This window comes from Daphnia pulex, chromosome 8 (assembly GCF_021134715.1).
Source record: "Daphnia pulex isolate KAP4 chromosome 8, ASM2113471v1".
In the NCBI taxonomy this organism is placed as follows: domain Eukaryota; kingdom Metazoa; phylum Arthropoda; class Branchiopoda; order Diplostraca; family Daphniidae; genus Daphnia; species Daphnia pulex.
In genome coordinates, this window is record NC_060024.1 from 7,639,211 (window position 1) to 7,654,018 (window position 14,808).

The 14,808-nt window shown below is 37.5% G+C and overlaps 2 protein-coding genes and 1 long non-coding RNA gene across 7 annotated transcripts; 1 reads left to right on the forward strand and 2 right to left on the reverse strand.

Annotated features, from left to right (window-relative positions):
* Positions 1-2,059: 2,059 nt before the first annotated feature.
* LOC124199608 lies at positions 2,060-3,316 on the forward strand. Its single transcript, XR_006876897.1, has 2 exons — positions 2,060-3,110; positions 3,272-3,316. It is a non-coding gene; the product is annotated as an uncharacterized LOC124199608 (long non-coding RNA).
* Positions 3,258-7,823, reverse strand: LOC124199607 (dehydrogenase/reductase SDR family member 4-like 2). 2 transcript variants are annotated; one of them, XM_046595452.1, is made up of 4 exons: positions 6,666-7,823; positions 5,564-5,819; positions 5,352-5,501; positions 3,258-5,271 (listed from the first exon to the last, which is right to left on the reverse strand). In XM_046595452.1, the coding sequence occupies exons 1-4, from the start codon at positions 6,821-6,823 to the stop codon at positions 5,005-5,007; spliced, it is 831 nt and encodes a 276-aa protein (XP_046451408.1). In that variant the 5' UTR covers positions 6,824-7,823; the 3' UTR covers positions 3,258-5,004. The 2 variants fall into 2 exon arrangements, with proteins under 2 accessions (XP_046451408.1, XP_046451409.1); XM_046595453.1 differs by lacking the exon at positions 6,666-7,823 and adding an exon at positions 5,915-6,246.
* Positions 7,824-8,877: 1,054 nt separating this feature from the next.
* LOC124199606 (long-chain specific acyl-CoA dehydrogenase, mitochondrial-like) lies at positions 8,878-14,372 on the reverse strand. 4 transcript variants are annotated; one of them, XM_046595450.1, is made up of 9 exons: positions 14,169-14,372; positions 12,793-12,999; positions 12,589-12,726; positions 12,362-12,526; positions 12,055-12,286; positions 11,773-11,988; positions 11,574-11,701; positions 11,266-11,476; positions 8,878-9,250 (listed from the first exon to the last, which is right to left on the reverse strand). In XM_046595450.1, the coding sequence occupies exons 1-8, from the start codon at positions 14,231-14,233 to the stop codon at positions 11,287-11,289; spliced, it is 1,341 nt and encodes a 446-aa protein (XP_046451406.1). In that variant the 5' UTR covers positions 14,234-14,372; the 3' UTR covers positions 8,878-9,250; positions 11,266-11,286. The 4 variants fall into 4 exon arrangements, with proteins under 4 accessions (XP_046451406.1, XP_046451405.1, XP_046451407.1 ...); XM_046595449.1 differs by lacking the exon at positions 8,878-9,250 and adding an exon at positions 9,265-9,431; XM_046595451.1 differs by lacking the exon at positions 8,878-9,250 and having other exon boundaries at positions 11,169-11,476; positions 12,362-12,460.
* Between the last annotated feature and the right edge of the window lie 436 nt (positions 14,373-14,808).

The window sequence follows — 14,808 nt, forward strand, 5'->3', positions numbered from 1 at the left end:
ACCAAATACTCGTATTTGCTGCGAATTGATTGTATTTCGACCGTCTTCGTTTCCATGGGAAATGGTTTGTTTAATGGGAAATTCGATAATATCCTCAACTGATTCTTCCTCTCCCCCTACAGCGATACTATGCTTTCCCAGTTCACTTATAACGTTATCGAAATGAATATACGGTGTGTAAGTTATCGGGTTATGAATGGCCTCGATAGTCGAATTATTAAACGCTACTGGCGTAGGCAAAACTGTGGGGGGAAGATTGCGTATTAATCCACCAATACGATTAAGAATGTCAAAAAGAGTATCTTCTTCTTCAACAGCTGATTGACAATCGATGCCGTTGGCAGTCGTGATATAAATTGTGATTAGTTACTGAAATCTCCGCGTTATTTTGAATAAAAATTGTCTTATTTTCAGTATTTTTAACAGGCAAATTTGAAATTTCGTTTACAGTTAGATCTTCTGGTATTTCAATAATAGTATCGGTTGTGCCAGAAGATTTTTTAATTATACTAGTTTGCCCCACACTAGTACGGTTAGACTGAACGGTCCCTGGTGATTCAATTACTGAAGGAACAGAAATAATCGGCTCAATTTCTTTTGGAGAAATGGAACGGTCAAACGCAAGCTTTTTAATCGGAGAAATAGTCGATTCAACTTTAGATTTTTTCGGCGACGGGGAAAAAAAACTAACGAATTTTTCCGCAAAAGATTTTGAAGTTCCCTTATTTACGTTTCGTTTAAACAAATATTCAGGATCGGGAATACTTTTTAGTTGGACATAATTCTTATTTGATCGAGTAGGTCTATTAATAACACGAGTGTCTAATGTTTGGCGCTTCTGCACGGTAAATGCGAGCGGAGTGGAAGTAATTGGGACAGAAAGAGGAAGTTTAGTTGGAAGAATCGGTACAGTTTTATCAGTAGAAATATCGTTTAAATCTTCCAAGTTTTTACGAAAAATATTTTTAGTCTTAGGCCTAGCACCGTACGATGACATTGTAAGTGAGTTCGAAAATCGCTGCCACCAGATGTAAAGGTCGACACAACGGAATCATTGTGTCACCAATACGAAGAACTTAAATACTATGAGGCGACTTTACTCACAATGTCAAAGTGAAGTGTCTAAGACCAACGGGAATAATTAAGGCTAAACAATGTATTGATAACGGACAGATCATACAATAAGGTGAACTAATAATATTAAATAGTGAGACGATAAATAGGTGAGACAATACTACTTGTATGGAGAAAATGTGGTAGCGGGCTGAGCGGTTAGGCTTGTCGAGAAACGGCAAGTTTCGAGGTACAGTTGGAAATGGCACTTAGCTTAAATAACAGGCACTGAGCACAAGGGAAAATATAACTAATACAATACCAAAAAGGAGAGTGCGACTGGAACACAATGGTAGTGTGAATGCCGTGGGAGAATGCAGTCCAGAATAACATTTACATACAGTTTTTATACTAATTCTGGCTGCACGGTTAGCATAGGCCTAGAGAGGAAGTATAGGGAGCAGACATGTTTAGGCCTAGAGAGGATAGTATAGGGAAACGTGAGCAGACACGCTAAGACATGGCAAGAGCGGAGACGGACGAAAAGGGAGTTTGTTATTGAAAAGCGTTGAAGGAAAAAGGAAAATATATTTATATAGTGTCATAAAAGATAAAAGTACGCCTAAAGTTAATATAGCGAAAAGGGAAAGGGGATAGTAAAAAGGGAAAGGGATGGGGCGAGTTGGCGGCAGAGATGGGGCGAGTTGGCGGCAGATTCAAATGGTAGCAGCCTCCTCTGGTATGAGATGGAGAATAGCGGAAGCGACATCTAGTAGTCGACGTTAGAGATTGTCTTGTAGAAAGGGAAAGTAACAAGGGAAAGGGGTGGGGCAAGTTGGCGGCAAAGATGGGGCGAGTTGGCGGCAGATTCAAATGGTAGCAGCCTCCTCTGGTATGAGATGAAGTATAGCGGAAGCGACATCTAGTAGTCGATGTTAGAGATTGTCTTGTAGAAAGGGAAAGTAACAGAAAACGGGAGTCGACCGAGCGTTCTGTTACAATTTTGGCTCGATCGACAAAATTGTTACAACATTATAGTCACCAATTTTGAAGTGTTTCGATAAAGACTGACTGTAAGATCATAGATAAAGACGACGTGGTCTTTATCTGTGGTAAGATATAGAGCAAACCAATGACGCGTACCCCAGCCATGGCAACCTGGAGGCGGCCGTATTTGGGATCACGTCGTTTTTCTGCTTTGTTGAGTTCTTACGGGTTTTTGAGGGATGAAGGTCCCTGAGATTACAGTCCGTAGTTGTTTTCTAGTTGAATATTGGAACAAATAAGTTGTAGGACTAAAATAGGTAATTAAACGGGGAATTTTTTCATGTATTTATCTTTTTTTTCTGAATTCCCATTTATTTATTTTTAAATTATTTAGAAGCATGGTAAAAGAGGGGATGGTATGTTCACTCACTAGAATTTTCCCATAAGGCTTGATCCCAGGTTGCCCCGGTATATGGAGTGACACCAAGCGGATTTTCTCCAGAACTATGTCTGAACACGTTTTTTTTTCTACGTCCTAGCAAAACAAAACAAATTAGAATTTTGTAAAAAAAATGTGAAAAAATTCGTATTTTTTACAGAATCGAGGTATTCTATCAATTTCGCTTTAAAAATACAGAAAAAAGGAAAATAAAAAAAATATGACCGTCGATTTGAACTTACGTCGTCTCAAATGGATGCTGGACGCTCTCCCAACTTGGAAAACAATTAATGACAGCAAATCAAAAATTGCGAATAATAACCCCTTTTTGGAAGCACAATTCAAGAAAACACGATTCAGTAACGCTACGCTAGGTGGCAGCACAATTTACTAGGGCTTTGAGAAAAACCCTGAAAAACCGACTTATGGGAAAGTTCTAGTGCGTGAACATACCATCCCCTCTTCTACCATATTAGAAGTGTTGTTTACGTTTTTCGGGGAATGATCCACCGAACGATGGAGCAGTTGGACATACTGCGTTGTGCATTCTCCGCAAATGCGAAAATCTCATTTGTGTCCAACTTGGTCTGTGTCGCCTACAGCGTCTTATGGGAAAACCAACTTCTCCTCGGTAAAAATTTTTTTTTCTTATCTATGACTGTGATTCTTCCTAACAGTGAATACTTTATTCATTTCTTTATTACCTAATTTTTATTTCTATCCCTAATTCAATCTGGTTAATTTTTAATTAATTTTTGTTGATGACTGTTTCTTTTTGTTCGTTTCCTGTAGCAGACGTTTCTAGACGTTTCTAGACAGAATCGACCACGCTACGAACGAAATTCTTCTTTTTCTTTGTTTTTATTTAATATAATCTTATGGTATAGTGGTTAACGATCTCGCCAATCGTCGTGACATGAGACTCTAGAGGTTACTGGTGCAGCTCCAATTCCATTCAGATGAATTTGATACAGTGATGTGTCAGTTATGTTGCACCAGTCGGATATTTTCTATATATATAACCTTAGCCCCGGTCAAATCCGGGGAACTTTGGTCTAGCGTAAAGTCGGACTGTTTTGCTATTCACTTTTCTGTAGCTTAATGGCACGATCTGCCCATAATAGATTTTATCGTGGGAAATCTGCCCAGTCAGAACCTTACTTGAAGATTTCGTCATCACGGCGATGGTATAGACATCTGGTGGTGATGAAAATCTGGTCGTTTAGTCATCAAAGATTGCGTCATCATAGCGATACTATAGACATCTGGTGGTGATTTGCGACTGACCAATCACAGCGTTTGTGCATTGGGACATGAATAAGCCCCTACCCCAAATGTCCGTAACAGACACAGGCTCCTCCCCCAAAATGTTCGTGACAGACACAGGCTCCTCCCACAAAAGCTTGTTCTTTTATTATACATGGATAATGCCGTACCACGTGAACGGCACGCTAAAAATGTAAAACTTTTCTGGATTCGAACCCTTGACTACAACCTGAAAATCTGACGCTTTAGACCACTCAGCTAAAGAGACATTGTCATGTAATAAAGTTGGTTAGACTAGTGCGGGAAACGGTTTTTGAATATATAATCATGATTAAGTCACAACATAGTAATCAGCGCTCATATCATGGCTCTATAATCATCGCTAAATCCATGGTAAGAATCATGGATAAAATCAAGCAACCAGTTGATTCCAAAATTAATCATGTCTAAAATCACCCAATAATTAATGCCAAAATCATAGAAAACATCAGGATTTAAATCATTTAATAATCAGGCCAGTAAAATTACAGTGTAATAATCAAGCTTTTACTTGCTTATAAATCATTTCAAAATTCAAGCTAAATTCACAATTAAATCAGTAGATTTCAATTTGATTATGTCCCAAATCGTCATGAAATAATCATAGAGAACAAAATCATGCCGAATCATTGCGAAAATCACAATAAAATCAGGAATTACATCAGGATTAAAATCACAGTTGTACCAGTTATGACAGTTAAAATGAACATATAATCAATCATAAATCAGGGTTGCAATGGCCGAATAATCAGTGATAAAATCAGTATTAAAATCGATTAAAATCATGACTAAAATTCCCCAATAATCAGGGCTTTAACACTTCAAACGTAATGGAATAAATAACCGAATAATCAATGATGAACAGAGAAATATAATCAGGATTTAAATTTGTGATAAAAAATTAACTGTAAGATGAATCATCATTAAATCAATCAAAAAATCATTTTGAAAGTTACGTCTATTAAATCAACCAATAATGAGTGATGAATCAACAGGTAATAACAAAATATGTTTGTAAAATATAAATCAGGATGAAACTCAATGCCATGTTCAGCATTCGCCAGGATGAAATACATTGTTATTCGTGATTTATTATTGATGTATTCCTGATTTTCACTGGCGTGATTAAATTGAGATCAGATCCTGGACTTTGAAATTATTTCACATGATAAAAAAGAATGTTTTTCGGAAAAAACACGAAAATTAGTCAGGAAAACTTGTCAATAATCATATACAATCGCGTGGAATGCATGATTTATCGTATGATTATTTGGGACATTTCCATACGGGCAATTCCAATGCTCAGAATCAAAATCAGAATTACAATCGGAATTAGAATCATAATCACAATCATAATCATAAAAAGAATCAGAATCAGAATTATAATCATAAAAAAAATTAGAATTAGAATCAGAATTCAAATCAGAATCAGAATCAGAATATAGAAGAGCTGTTTTGCTCGAAGCGTAAGCCCCCATAAAATCAACCTATAGACCAAAACAGAGATACGAAAGTCAGCAACACTGTGGTGTTGATAAGTGGCACAATCTAATTTGTAATTTATTACCGCGGAATTTTGAATATATCCAGCAACAGACGAAACAAACATAATGGAGGCTTTGCCTCTCTTTTCCATGGGCGGAAGAGCTTCTTTAGACAAGAAGAACGAAGACTTGACGTTGACGTCGAATATCTTATCCCAAACTTCCTCAGTGCACTGATAGATAAGAAAAAGAAAATTAAGAATATGTACATTACTACTCAATGTAAAGGACTCACTTTCATCAGACAGCCTGAACCGGAATTTACTGCGGCGTTGGAAATCAAAATATCGAAACCTCCGAATTCTGCCGCTGTCTTTTCCAGGAGTCTTGTCCGATCTTTTTTGTCACCGGCGTGACAAACCATTCCCGAAACGGACAGACCTTCGCTTTTCAACTTGGCAGGAGCTTCGTCAACATTTTTCTGGTTGCGGCTACTAATGACAACGTGAGCTCCATCGACGGCCAAACGCTGGGCCATGGCGAACCCCATTCTATTTTCAAAACAACAATAAAATCGATCAGTATACAGACAGCACCCTTCCGTCTTTTAGCCGTCTTTTCTCTAACGTATTGGGACCGCGCATACCGTTTTAAAGACGAGGTTTTATGGGATGAAATCAGGCGCAAACAAGGGAATGTGTCCGCTTTTTAGGGGGTTTATGTTGGGCCAATGCCGGTTTTTAATCCGTTGTTTTTGGGTTTATTTGTGTTTTTTTTTTTAATTAATCAAATTTTTGTTTAAATTTAGCCTAAAACATGCTAAAATTTCTTTTTTTATTATTTAAAAATAAATTTATGGTTAAATCACTTAAATCGTACTTTCTGAAGCCGAATTTCAAATATAAAAGTTCTCTTCGCTCTGCGGTTAGAACGCAACATTTTCTCATGTTCGAATTACTAGTCCGACTTTCTAACCACTCACCCATGTACTATTGGAAATCGAAGTTAAAAAAATTGTTTCTTAAGATAGCATTTGGACTTAGAATTTTCGCGCATTTCGTGTCTTTGTGTCATTGTTCACTAACCCAAAACACAGAAACGAGACCAGTTTTAGACTGCTTTGGGCCAAACGGAATTTTATATTTGTGCCCATAAAAAAACCAATTTGGGACCACACGAATTGGAAGGACAAAAGCCGTCTTTTTTCCGTCCTTTTTTTCCGGCACAATAGGGGCGTCAGACGGAACCCTTTAGTTTTTAAGCGTTTCAATTAGACGGATAAAAACCGTCTTTTTTTCGGATTGTTTGTACGGTACGGAAGGGACGGTTTTTATACCGCTTAAAAAACAGGGATGTTGTCTGAATGGTCGTATATTAATTAAGAAAATTGAACTTACCCATTGGTGGATGCGGTGACGACACCCACACGGCCCTGCAAGGATCTCCTTTGACGGGCCAGTTCGGAAGCTGTGGCCATTTGCCTGACATCCTGCTCAGCACTGGCGGCCGAAGAAAGAAGGAAACGACGAGACAAAAGAGAAGTAGTTTTCAACATTTTAAAATTGTTTGATCAAACTTGAAAGGAACAGTTGAATAAAAGAATGGAGCTCTGAAAAGTCCCGATTCTTTCCTTTTTTTATTAATAAGAAGGGGAAGTGTTGCTCTTGTTCTTTTCACTACCACTATACGCAAAACCAGGAAAATTTTCAAGATAAGCCAAGGAAACCCAATATATATTTTCCAAACTGTTTGTTAAATCGGACTGCAGTCGTGGGTCAAATCTTTCTGAGGCTTAGGTTATACTGGGTTTTCCCAATTGGTTTTTACGATTTGTTCTTTACGGACTTATATGTGACTCTTGATACGTTAATTTTATCGACGGAATCTGATTGGCAACCGCCTTGCACAGTCACAGGTTGGACCCCCAGAAAAAGCATAGCTAAACCAACATGCGCCATAACAAAAATAAAACAAAAATAGCCCTTAATCTAATACCTTAAGGGAAAACCCATCTACTTATTGCCTCTAGTTACACAAAACAAAAAAGATAGAAAAGGGAAAATCAGCAGTGAGTTGTTTGGGTAGAATCAATATAAGATTGAAGATATGCTGTTAAGTCAACGAAACGCACAGCAGTTATCTCTTTAATAATGTCAAACTCATGTGTGTAAAACCCCAAACAAATGGCCTTGACGCACGGGAAATTATGAAATGTGAAGGGCTATAAGCCTATGTACACCTTTGTATGTAGGCTAAAACGTTGATAAATTTGTTGTCAATTTCAATTCCATCATCGTTGTTGATAAATTTTTCCAGCATCGTGAAATCGTTTGAGAGAAAATACAAGAAGTCTTGACTCTCGTTCTCTACGCGCGGCTATTTATAAATCGCAAATTACGGGTGGTAAACTCTCTAAAAAAAAGTCTTGAAAAAGACGACAATTGTTGTGTTTTTACAAGACAGATGAGTCCGTAAATATCACACGACGTTTTTTTGTCGTGAAAATACGCAACTTTTTCATCGGTACACAAGCAAAAACGCGGGTAATTTTCCGTATACATTTTACGTCGATTCTTATAGACTAAATCCCTTCAAGGGGAAAGGAAACAGTTTTTTGCTGAGTGTGAAAACCATCCATCAACATCACCCACCATCAACCTCAATCAACCCCATCCCACCCACTTCAATATTTTAGTTTCAAAAATATTGTAAGATCGTTGTGTAAGTCGTTTTCTACTCACTACATTTTCCACCTCAACTGGGATCGATCCCACGAACTCGAAACAATGGATTCGTAACTGGGGTTACTTGGTTAACAAGTTATCAACTGGGGTACTTGGTTATTGCTTTTTCAGCTCAAAACAAACTTCATGTATGATTCGAAAATACGAAAATTGGAACTTAGAAATTTTTCTGAAAATTAATGATACGCGAATGTATAGCTAAGACGCTTGTATAACCAGCAAGAAGCATAGACATCAAATGTTTTATAGTCCATATATTTCTATTTAAATTATGTGTTGATGTGTTGACTATGCAGCATTACATTTCATTATTCCATAATTCTTGAATATAGACTTTGTCGTTCATTGCAAAGGGCAATGAATGCAACGGATAGCGGCCATGTTTCTCCCACTGATAGTCAAGTGGGTGGTGGGTGAACCCCTGCTATTAAAAATAGAAAATGGGTAGGAGAGGACGAAAGGGGGGATGAACAGGGGATCAGAAGTATGCCGCCTTCTAAGGGGGAGTAAGAGTACGGGGGAAGAAGTTGGCCTTCGTTCTCTTTTTTTGCCAACGAAAGTTAAGGAAAGGGAAAGAAAACGCCGCTCTTCAAAGCAAGAGAAGGTGGAAGCGAGGTCACACAAAATGCAGATAGAAAGACTGTCGTCTTTTTGTTGAGAAAAATTTCACGAGCAGCTTTCGGCGGTTTTTTTTCGACCCCTTCCTTGTTATCTGTACTCAATAGAAAAATATTGGATTTTGACCACAAATTTTTAGTCTTTTTCACGACTGTGTATCGTAGGGAAGACTAAATAATACAAAAAAATGCATATTATATTTACATGGAAAGAAACTTTGTTCATTTCTTTATCGTTAAAAAAAATTGGAATTTTAGACCCATTAGTTTAAGAAATATAGACATTTAAAAAAAGACAGAATATCGGGAATTTAGGACAGCAAATTTTACTGCAGTTTAGATAGGCAGGGAGCTCCGCCCTCAAATGGGGCGTTGCTAAGCTATTTTTTTCATTAAATGTAAATCTCAATTTACACGATAATTCCAAATTTTTTTACAGACATATAGAATTGATATAGGGAAACACGATTTAAATTTTTTTGAAAATTTTTTTGCAAATTTTAAGGATTATAAAGCAAACGTCCCACCCCAACCAATAGTGTCCTCACTTACCTCTCAAAATAGGCACCTTCCACAAATTTTTGAAATCTTTAGCCGTCTCCTACGGGTAAACGGTTTACTCTAAAATTAAATAAAAAATATGGGGGGTACCTTCACATGTTAAATACATAAAAATGTAAAAAATAAATAAAATAGGGTTATCAAATTGGGAGATGTAGCGGGAAAACGAAAACCGTTCCGTCTTACTCCAGTCTCCCCTACATGTGCAATCAACAAGCCATTGTCACCTTTGTCACGACAACTGTTTTGAGAAAGAAAGAAGATAAGCAAAAATAAGAAAATCGGGAAATTCCAAATTGCGGCATTAACATCAGACCGCTTTATATACAGAAAATGACAGACGAGCTTATTTCTTAATACTTCTGATAAATATAATCAATCACATGTGTAGCAATCTATTGTGTAATAGGTATGATTCATGAATTAAACCATTTTCTTAATTAATAAAATAAATGATAATATAAATTTGTTCCAAAATGAGATGTCAAAGCCCAGCGCTCATCGCTATTTTAAAAATCGGCGCTATAGTTATAGGTAAAAAGCATTATTATTTTATTTTATAAAAAAAAACAATTCCATAAAGTCTACGATAATAACGTGCCAATACTTGTACTAACTTCAACTGGTGAAATGGGTAAATAGACCGTGTAAAAAAATGAACATGACATTTTATCATGCAAACGAATTACGACTTCACGCAGTAGGGGGAGGGACAGAAATAGGAAGTGTTCCATTGCCACCTAATACAGCCAAAACAGCCGCAGCTCGGGCCCCTGATGGCAAACAAGATTCGAATATTTCCATCAAAAGATAGTCATTCTGGACTGACTGAAGAAAATATTCTAACGACACTCGGCCGTCCAGATCTCGGTCTAGAAGACTAAGCGCCATTTCACTCAGGTCTCTTGGACCTTCGTCTGGGTCGTCCTCGTTGTTTCCCATAATGGTTATTGCACTAAATGGTTCTAACAGCTAATGGTTAGATTTACATTTTCTGCTGGTCAGTTTCAATTCCGACAATAGGATTACCAGTAGTTCTCTATTGCTGTATAGTCGAGAGAAGGTTGTGCCAATGTTTTGTTTTCTCATGACATAGCGTGTGTATTGAGAAGAACTTGGTGTTTTCTAATTTATGCTCGTCAGTGGCACAAAGCTATTCGGTATTTGTTTTCTGTACTTGCGTTTTGCAATATTGTGAGAATTCCTGTGTTAGGATATACGAATGGACAGAAGACGACGGTCTGTTAATTTGAATATTTTTATTTCATTCAAACGCAAAACGTGGTTATACGCAGGTGAAGTTGTGATTATTTCTACCTATGGTTACTACGGAATGTATTAGACAATTAAACTCCCACTTGTAAGCGCGGAAAAGGATTTTCTGGGTGTTTGGCAGCTCTGTTTCTTTATATATGTCAATCTTAATAACCAGATTTATTTATAAGTAATAATTCACCCTTTGAATTCAGCGAACTCAAACGTGCGTCTTGCCTGTCCCAAGTCCAGTATTGTCAACTTCGCCATATCAATATTGACAGGTTGAAGTCAAATACCTGAGGTATATTTACTGAGGTATATTTATATACGAAGGTCCTTAACAATATTAGGGTGTGCGTTATAGGGGGTAATGTAGTAGTAGCTAAGAGTGGAATTCTGAGGGTTTAATGTCCATTATGTTTTTCCTCATACGTTTCTTCCCTGAGTGACCAATCGTCACCAAATTTTTTACATAATTCTGTCAAAATTTGATACACCGTGTAGTGGGGTTTTCATTTGTTTTTTTTATTGTTTTAAAAAATTAATTTGCGTACTTGTTACCTAGCTGGTTGCCGAATCCTAGGCAGTGAATTCGCTTTTTTTGCGTAACCTTCCAACTGTCAGTGCAGTGAGTTCTCAGCAGTGTAAACAAAATGAAAAAAAAGTTTGGATCTTCCCTAGCAAGACAAGTTTTCTGCTATATGAGTGGAGACTGGAGAGTATTTCTTATTTGATTTTATTTGGTATTGATGTTCTTGTTCGATTTCGTCTTTCTTCTTCTTTTTACTTTGTATTTTAAATTATTTAAAATTGGTTACCGTGCGCTGTTGCAATATCAATTATATTTTCTTGGCAGGCGCTAGGATCTGGCGAGCGATGAGGTCTTTTAGGACTTCGTTGCTCCCGCCGTAAATGGTCTGAACTCTGGCGTCAAGGTAAGCGCGAGCGATAGGAGTATCGTAAAGGTATCCGGCTTCTCCGTGTAACTGTAAACATTGGGCTGCAATCTTATTTTCCAACTCTGAGACCCTAGAAAGGCAACAAAGAAAGAAAAATAAAATGGTAAATAGAAGAATGAGCAGCAGCGCTGTGGGCAAGGGCAAACAATGGGAAATTGTCCTAGTACCAGATTTTGGCCATACAAGCCATTTGGGCGTCGAGCTGTTGCACTTCGTGGAGCGCGATACACTGGTCGATAAAAGCTCGTGCCACGCAAATCTCGGTCTTCATCTCGGCGAGTTTATGTTGAATCGTCTGTGTAAAAATGTGAGATTATAAAGGGTCGCGCACTCCAAGTGGGTAAATGACAAATTGTAACCGTGAACCTGCAAGTTGGAAAGTGTTTTGCCGTAGGCTTTGCGCTGCATCACGTACTGTTTTGTCTCTTCAAACATGAATTCGGATTGAGCACAAGCGTGGACGCCGATGAGCAAACGCTCCTGCGGCAATTCATTCATTAGGTAATAGAATCCTTTATTCTCTTCTCCCAGCAGTGCACTGGCTGGAAGACGGACATCTTCGAAAAACAAACCCGCAGTATCCTTTTGATTTCAAATGAAATTTGATGACATGTAAACGTGGTGTAATAACTTAAAAAATAAACTTACAGATGCCCCCAAGCCGATTTTCTTCATCAGCCAGCTTTTTTTAAATCCAGGAGTATCTGCGTCAACAATGAACAAACTAATACCATGAGCTGCTGATTTTGCTTCTTTGTTGGTTACTGCCACAACTACAACGACATCGGCTAACCACCCGGTGCTGATGAATATCTTGGATCCGTTAAGAATGTAATCTGACCCATCCTTCCGCGCAAATGATTTGATCCCTTGAAGATCGCTTTCGTTGCGAAACAATAGGATAATAATAAGAAAGGGGAAAGCTCAATGAAATAAAAAGAAAATGTCTTTATACCTTCCAGCGTCTGGCTCAGTCATGGCGATAGCCGAAATTTTTTTTCCAGCTGTCATGTCTGGGATATACTTTTGTTTTTGTTCTTCACTTCCATATTTGCTAAAATAAGGCATGATAATATTAGAATGAACGGGGAAGGCTGGTGCATCTGTTGAAGCATAGCCTCTGAAAAATACAAACATTTAAATGAAAAAAAAACCATATTAATTGTTGTTAGCTGCACTTACTGTTCTTCCATTATAATACATGCATCGGCAAAAGAACCTCCAATACCACCATGTTCTTCTGGTATGTTGATACCTAGCAATCCACATGATCCAGCTTTTTCCCAAATTTCTTTATCAGTATACCCACGCTCATTCCACCTGTAAAATTGTGCAAAATCGAGTAAAATGTCTGTCATCAGTTGATTGAATAAAGACCTAACTTACGCTTGACTATGAGGAGTGATCTCTTTTTGAAAAAACTTCCTCACAGTCTCTCTAAAAGAATCTTGTTCTGGACCAAATAAGGTGCGAGAACCAATATCAGTTAACTTGGGCATTTTCGCTGTAGGTCGCCTTTGACCATCATGTGATCCAAACTTCACTGCATTGGCTACCACATTGCTACTAGCTCCATAATGTAAAAAACAAACTCTAAAAAAATAAAATAATTGTTGATTTTTAGTTTCTTCACTGAGAAAATCTAACCCAATTAATGGTGCACTGCTACAATTGTATAAAGCCCCTTGGCCTTGGACGCCTTCGGGATTTAGGTTTTGTTAAGTTAATGATTAATAGTTTTTAACTCTCCACTTTTGACTATGACTTAGTTTTCTCACCATGTATCACCATCAGTGATTCTAACGTCAGCAGAAAAAATTTACGTTTTAAAAAAACGTCAAAGTCATACGTCACGGAAGATTCTTCCGTAAAAGTCAACGTCAAAACGTCAAACATCATTGAAAAAATTACTTAAGTCAAAAGTCATGACTTAAGTCAGCAAAACGTCAAATTTTCATTTTAAAAATAGTTTTTGGATTAACATTTTTTTAACTCAATTTAAAGGACGTTTTTTGCTATTAAAAAAAAAACCTCTGTACTCTTGCTAGCCATTTTAAGAAAATTTGCCTGAAAAATCAACAAATTTTCAGAAAACAGCACACACACATTTTAACATTACAATTTACATTTTATCGACTTGGACGGGAAAAAGTCTTTTTACACATCCGAAACGTCAAAAGTCAACGTCAAAGTCAGGTTTTTTTAAAGGCTTACGTCAAACGTCACTAACACGTCAAAATTCGTGAAAAACGACTTAAGTCATGAGTCATGACTTAAGTCAAAAAATGACTTAAGTAAAAAAACGACGTTCGTTTCACTGCTCACCATAGATTGCTTTTCACAAAAGTGTGTAACTGTCATTCTATTTTCGTTTGTTTACATTTACCCATTAACCTAATCTAGCTCCGTCACATTATGAACTATCTCAGAAAACAACGTCAAAAAGTAAATGGCCACTACTTCACTTTTTAAATGCATCGAAAAGGTTAAAAGAGTCACATAGTTTCTTTTTTTAAGGTAAGAAGTGTCTAATAAGCTCTATACCTAACTTTGTCATGCCTTATAGTTAAAAACTTAACCAAAAATACCCTAAATCGTGTTTTTCGGATTTCCTCGAATCTTATTCGCCGAGAAAATTTCCCAATGAAGAATTTTGGGGAGCCTCTTTTAGCAGACTACTGTAACTTGTGCTGCGTTAAGAGCCTCCAAACCTTCGGTAATTTATTAAACTAAATCCCTCAGGGATAACGCGCTCCATATACCTTGGAACTGAAATGCCTGCCAGCTTCCTTCCAAACAGAAAAGACTGTTTTGCAATACTAAACATTTTGTTCGATTCAATGAATAGTTTTATAAATTAAAACACGTGAAAGAAATGCACTGCGAAATTAGAATATTGGCTCTTGGCTGGGCGAGGGACCCTCTGCCTCAAAATCGTGTCAACAAATCAGAATAACAGCTGAATGAACAGCTGCTGGAGGGATGGTAAGCTATATATAACCTACATCATACATAACCTCGAAGTGTTATCGAAACCATGGTTTCCCAGTTTCCCTGGGTTTTCCCTAATGGAATAAAAAACATCAGTAGACTTTGAATGTAATCCAGATAGCACACTGCAGTACCATAGACGCCCAGAACACGTCACTTTGAGACGTCTGGGATGTACTTGGCACATAGCAGATTCCCAAGTTTACATTCCTATGACGTCTTTTACGTATGGCCAATGTCCGCTTCGCCGAGATCTCATAGCGGTCCTTATCCCGTCCCATTGGATGGACTTTAGACGTACTTGGGACGGAAAAAGGATCTCAAGAAGTCATTAATAATAAATTTTTTTCTTTACTCTTCTTTTTCATATGAGTGTTTGCTGTGCCGACATTTTTTCACGAACGGTGATCC